The sequence below is a fragment of the Nanorana parkeri genome, unplaced genomic scaffold (assembly GCF_000935625.1).
Source record: "Nanorana parkeri isolate BGI_ZX_2015 unplaced genomic scaffold, ASM93562v1 scaffold59, whole genome shotgun sequence".
In the NCBI taxonomy this organism is placed as follows: domain Eukaryota; kingdom Metazoa; phylum Chordata; class Amphibia; order Anura; family Dicroglossidae; genus Nanorana; species Nanorana parkeri.
The window spans coordinates 225,440-231,294 of record NW_017306327.1 but is presented as its reverse complement, the minus strand read 5'-3'; the positions used below and the strand labels follow the sequence as shown (position 1 = coordinate 231,294).

Sequence of the window (5,855 nt, the reverse complement as noted above, 5' to 3'; positions counted from 1 at the left end):
TTGGAAATCGTCATTGCTGTAATAATATGTTTTATATTCTAGTCATCTATGGCTGTCAAAGGCATATTGTGAAGCAGACAGGATTCTGCATTCCTTTATCCACAAGTTGTAACAGAAACTGGGCAGCTGTAAGATTCTACGCAATACCAGCAGGCATTAAAATGTAAGTATTCCGAATGTATATTTTTGGTGTAAGTTGTAAAGCATATAGGCAACTTTGTTAGGTGCATCAAAAGTGTTTAATAAGCTAGTTAAAACTGTGCTAAAGCCTTTATGAGTTTTAAGCACATCTGCTTGTATCACCTTCTAGCGCAGGGCTTGACAAAACCCGAGCGCCAGGTCGCCATGGCGATTAGAAATTTTGTCCTGCCGTCTGGGCTTTTGACAGCCCCTTCACAGTCCCCCGCCGCCACCTCCGCATCAGTTCTGCTTCCCGTTCTCCTCTTGGCTGGGAGTCGCTGCACGCTGTGGTCTGTGTCCACTTTTATCCCTGCTGCTCCCTCCTGCCTGTATCAGCAGAGGCTTAGGGGATCAGACACTGACTTCTGCAGCCGGCTACCAGCGGGGAAGAGAGACCACTGTGCCTCTGCATTACCCCTCTGCCTCCACTGCTCCGCTTATGCCTCCACTGCTCCCCCCATTCCTCCGCTGTTCCCCCCTGCCCTCTATTCCTATCTATTACCGGCTGTAGAAAGCCAGTGTTAAGTCTCCCATTCAGCGACTGGGAGCAATAGCCAGCCTGCCATTAGCTATTTTAAATTGCAGTAGCTAATAGAAGGCTGATTATTGCACCCGCCCACTGTCTGCTGTTAATCAGCAGAGGAGGACCTGAAGGAGGACTTTTTCCTTTAGTTCCCTCCTCTGCTAATTGACAGTAGGCAGTGGGTGGGTGCAATAATCAGCCTGCTTTTGGCCACTGCAATTTTTAAAATAGCCAATAGCAAGCTGGATATTGCTCCCAGCCACTGCCTACTATGTTTACTTTCAGCTGCCTTAGCTGACATTCCCCAGCTAAAGCTATTGAGGTGGAAAGGTGACACTAGGTGTCATGATGGCAGTGGTGGCTTGCGTAAATGTTTACACCTAAAATGTTCTTCAAAATTGTTTGTGTCTAGGCGGCAACTTCCATAGTTTTAAAGAGCATTCTACTAGCACATGGAATGTAGTACCCCATGCAGGCTTAATGGGAGTTAATGCTCAGGTTTGGCCACAGTTGGAGAAGATTTCTGGAACCATCAAGGGAGGATGCTACTGTCATGAAAATGTATGTAAAGCCCAAACTTTTTTGGGGGTTTGGAATAGACTGTGAAAGAGTTAGAACCTTAGTCTGGTTTAACTTCTTTCTGCATCTCCTCTTTCTTCCTGCTGTGCCTCCAGGACAGGAAGTGAAAGGAAAACTCTCTGACATAGACAGAAAAAAAAACCTGACAGGAGTTTTGGCTAATTACTTAATTTATCCAAAACCCCCAAAATACAGGTCTGGTTTAACATAAAGTTAAGTAAGCACCTGAGTAGGAGTTCTATCTTAGATTTCTATTTGGTAAAGATTAAGTTGTTGTTTATCTGCAATAAAGGCACACTTTATTTGCAGTGCATGTGAAGTTAAAGTGATATTAAACCGTTAAAAAAAATAAAGAGAAATCATATAGTGCTGCAGAGATCAGCACTTACCATTTGTTAGTGTCAATTTCCCTTTGTAAGTATAACTTTGCAATGTCATCTTCATCTCCAAATGCCCCCCTTCCTGGGTCCTGTTATCGTGTGGGTCCATCACTGTACAGGGTGCCACGGGGCCAGCTTTGCGTGCGCGCTACCAGCTGACGATACACAGCATGCTTTGAAACAGGGAGTCCAACTCCCAAGCCCCTCCGCCTTTTCCCCTCCTCCGTCCTCCAAGTGAGTGACAGACACCAGCTTCAGTCTGTGCTGTGAGCAGTGCAATGTTGATGTAAAGTGTACAGGACATGCGTTTCTGTACCCGATAGTAAGGAAAATCTATTGTGAGAACTGGAGCTGCAGCGGTGTAAGTGTTTCTGCAGCTGTTTTTGTAAAAAAAGTACCGGGGAATGTTTAATTAACTATTTAGAATGCATATATTTAAAAAAAGTTGATGGTTTAGTGCTACTTTGAGAAATTATTTAATTATCTATGTAGACAAGAACTTTGAGCACTTACCAGTCATTGATATTTTCTAACAATAAACACTGCCTGTTTATTGCAAATGATGTTTGACTTTGTGTCACTTGACAACATTGAATGGCTCCAATGAGTGCTTTGGCCACATATTTGAGTGTTTTCAACTAGGGATGCACCGAAAGTTCAGCCACCGAAACATTTTGGACGAAAATGTTCCCTCTGGCACAGCGCAGCATCAAGCAGGGAGGAGGGAAACTGCCAGGAGGACGAGCGGGGCGGGGAGAAGAGCGCACACCGCCCCACTCAGCCTCCTGTGACAGATCAGCATGGAGAGTGGTGTGGGGGCGGAGACAGCTGTCACAGGAGGGCGCACTGTCAAAATGGAGCGAGCTCTCCTCCCCGCACTGCTGACTCAGCCTCCTGTGACAGCGAGTCAGGATGGAGAGCAGTACAAGTAGTCAGCGATGGCTGAATGTTTGTAAATAACTGGACATAGTGTGAGTTAATATGTACCAGTTATGAATGAATAGGAAATGCTCTATATCACTTCCTATTCATTCATGATTGTGTACATAGTTACTCATACTATATCCACAAGTTATGAATGACCAGGAACACTCAGTATAGAGGCTTCCTGTTTATTTATAACGGGCTGCAGAAAAAGAGATTGAGGACTCTGTGTCCTCAATCTCTTACTATTTTAAAAGTGAAATACCCTTTTAATTAGACCCCCCCCAGCAGTAAAGTTAAAAATGAAATATTAAAATTTTTTTTTTAAAGGTTTAGAAAAAAAAAATATTTTTGGTTTTGATATCGGCCTGACTTTTTTTTATTTTCGGCTTCAAAATTTAATTTTGGTGCACGTCTATTTCCAACTATTTGCATTGTTTGCAGTCCAGCCAGAAAGCTTAAGAAAGATGTAGAGCCAAAGAAAATGTTTATAACTAAGGAGGAGCTAGAAGAGAGAAGAAAAGACACAAGCCGCATCAAGCCCTTTGGTTTAACAGCCTGGAAACCTGTTGATGATGTTTATGTAGCTCGTTACTACCCCAAGCCGATTATTGAGCCGGAAATAGCAGTTGAGATGCTAAAAACCTTCCAGAGGTTAGAATTTACTAACCCAGACCAAGACGTACATCTTCAACTGCAACTGGACATGAAGCTGGAAAAAAAGGTAAATACTGTGAGATTTACATTTTGGCAATTTGTGTTAACAGGCATATGTACCTTTTTATATAGTGTCCACTGAGTATGTGTATGTTAAAATACAAAATACCGGAACAATGCTTGCATCCAATCAGGTTGTTCAGGTATTTTGAGAGCCAGCGGGGCCTATTAGCAAGATACTGAAGCTTGGCCCAGTGGGAGATTCCTTCATCCACACAGTTTGGCATAGATGGCAGAATCTGTTGCACTTTTTCCATCTGACCATAGAAAATCTATAGAAATTCTATAGGTGTATGGTAAGCTTTAGTTTACCCTCCTCCGATGGTGACTGGTCAGCACTCTACCTTTTCTCTCCTCCTTCACTGTTGTCATCTTCTCTACTGCTTCATCCACATCTGACAACTTCTTTCTTCGGCCATAGGGTGGCAATTGATGATGTCACATTGTCCTAGCATCCGGCTGTATTCTCAACATCTTACAGATGCTGGGAGTGGACTAAGACTATGCATGTCCCCCAGGCAGTGTACAGTACACACACACACAAAAAATGGCTAACATTAAAGGAAAGGAGTTTTTTGGCAGACTTTAGTTCCATTTCAAGAGTATCTTTTTGTTTTCATAAAATTTTGAGACTAAACCTTTACTTATTTGTTAATGATTTCAAAGCTGAAAATGTTATTATCAATGTATTTATAAAATGTCTCGTGGGTATGTGTAACCATATACAGTATGTGTATTAATGTAAATGAAGATCCTAGATACGCGTTTTTATGCTGTTAGACCATTGCATAACTTCATGACTTTCTGTATTGCACATTATCCTGACATCTTCTTTTGTTATTTTTAGAATAAATTGAACCCTTTTGTTGGTTATGTTCACTTCCCATTCCCATTTGTGAAGGAACGAAATAAAATCTGTGTGTTTACCGAGGTAAGTGTAAAGATGCATAAAATTATATGGAAATTAACTATAAGCAACGACCATCTTTATTTAGATTCCTTGTGTGTTTAGTGGTTCACTTTACCCAGGTCAGATTTTTCTAGTTTGAATTTAATTGCACAGTAGCTTTCCGGATGTTACATAAACTCTGCATTAATGACAATGCACACACTCAGTTATCTTTATATGTAAAACATCAGTCTCCTGGATGTTTGAAGTGTACGCCTTATTATAATGATTGAGAACTACACAATGCCTTTAGGAAAGTTTTTGATTTAAAAACAATTGTGAACCTTTACCCGCACAAATGGCCTTGTTATGAGCACCATTTATTTGATTTTATGCATTTATTTAGCTGTATAGGAAAAGTCTTTTACATTAATGTGGTTCCTTGGTTTATATACAACACTGTGCATGAACACTGTATAGAGGTATTCGAGTAAGTTTTTCTTTCCACTGGACCTATAAAAGATAGCATATGGTGTTTGTAGGAAACAGGGAGTAATTTCCCCTTTCATCCTATAGGAGAGGTAATTTATCCTCCTCTTGTGTTCTCAAGAAGAAAGGACAACAAACGTTCTGACCATTCTAAAGATAGCACTGCACTGTGAGAATCCGTACAGTGGGCGCTTCTCTTGGCATCCTTTCAGCCGGCATCGCTTGGGCGAACAGAGACAGCAGCCAATGAGCTGCCGCCAACTGTCAGAATACAAAGTAAACAGCAGAGATTCCTCAATCAACGCGTTTGTAGCGTTGATGTAGGAATCTGCTCTATTTTTTTTCCGTTCAGCCCACGGGTTAGACAAAAACAAATAGAGCAGTGCATGGCCAGCTTAAGAGATTAGAGGACAAGGAATAAAAGACGACACCTTTGATGACAAGTAGTGGGTTTTGGGTGCATCAAATAATGTATGTTTTGAAATGGAGCAACAGAGCTGGGATTCTGCACACCCCTTACATATCTTGACCCATACCTAATTTTATGTGACATCTTGTGTGATCAGACCCCTCAAAACATCCTAAATTGTTTAAAAGTTCTTATATAAATATAATTTAAGGGCATCACTAAGAACTCACTGTTAGCATTCCCTGTGTGCCACCATCAACAAAGCAGTAGCACGTATATCAAAGCTCCTGCTTCATTCTTAGTCATGTAAAATATATAAACCAACAGGGTTCTCACATTTTGGGCGCAGTTAGGAACGGTGATTGTGACCTGTGTATCTTAAAGATATCAGTTGTCTACAACTGCGTCTAGGTCACAAGCGTCTACCTAGAACTACAATACCACCTTTAGGTGAACATACCCTTAAAGATGCCCTTTAGTCGTAATAGAAAATTAAAGACACATGCAGGTAACATAAACTTCCTGTTCAAAGCTATGTATGCTGCCACTCAGTGGCGTAACAACCGGGGGTGCGGGGGGGTCACTTGCGCCGGGCGCAGGACTGAGGGGGGGCGCCGTCATGACCCCCGCTAAACGAAGCCATGGCTCCCTCTCCCTGACACGATCACCTGGCTGTCATCGGGCGGCCGCTCGCTCTTCCGAGGCCACTGCGGGCGGCCCTCTACACTGCCTGATTGGAGGGCGCGTCTGCCTGATCCAGCCAGC

General features: G+C 42.3%; 1 protein-coding gene across 1 annotated transcript in view; it reads left to right on the top strand.

Moving 5' to 3' along the window:
* Positions 1-345: 345 nt before the first annotated feature.
* Positions 346-5,855, top strand: part of MRPL1 (mitochondrial ribosomal protein L1) — a 25,833-nt gene continuing 20,323 nt past the window's right edge. Inside the window, exons 1-3 of the mRNA XM_018576173.1 lie at positions 346-470; positions 3,031-3,310; positions 4,151-4,234. Of these exons, the coding sequence (XP_018431675.1) occupies positions 346-470; positions 3,031-3,310; positions 4,151-4,234 (489 nt within the window). The remainder of the gene's footprint in view (positions 471-3,030; positions 3,311-4,150; positions 4,235-5,855) is intronic.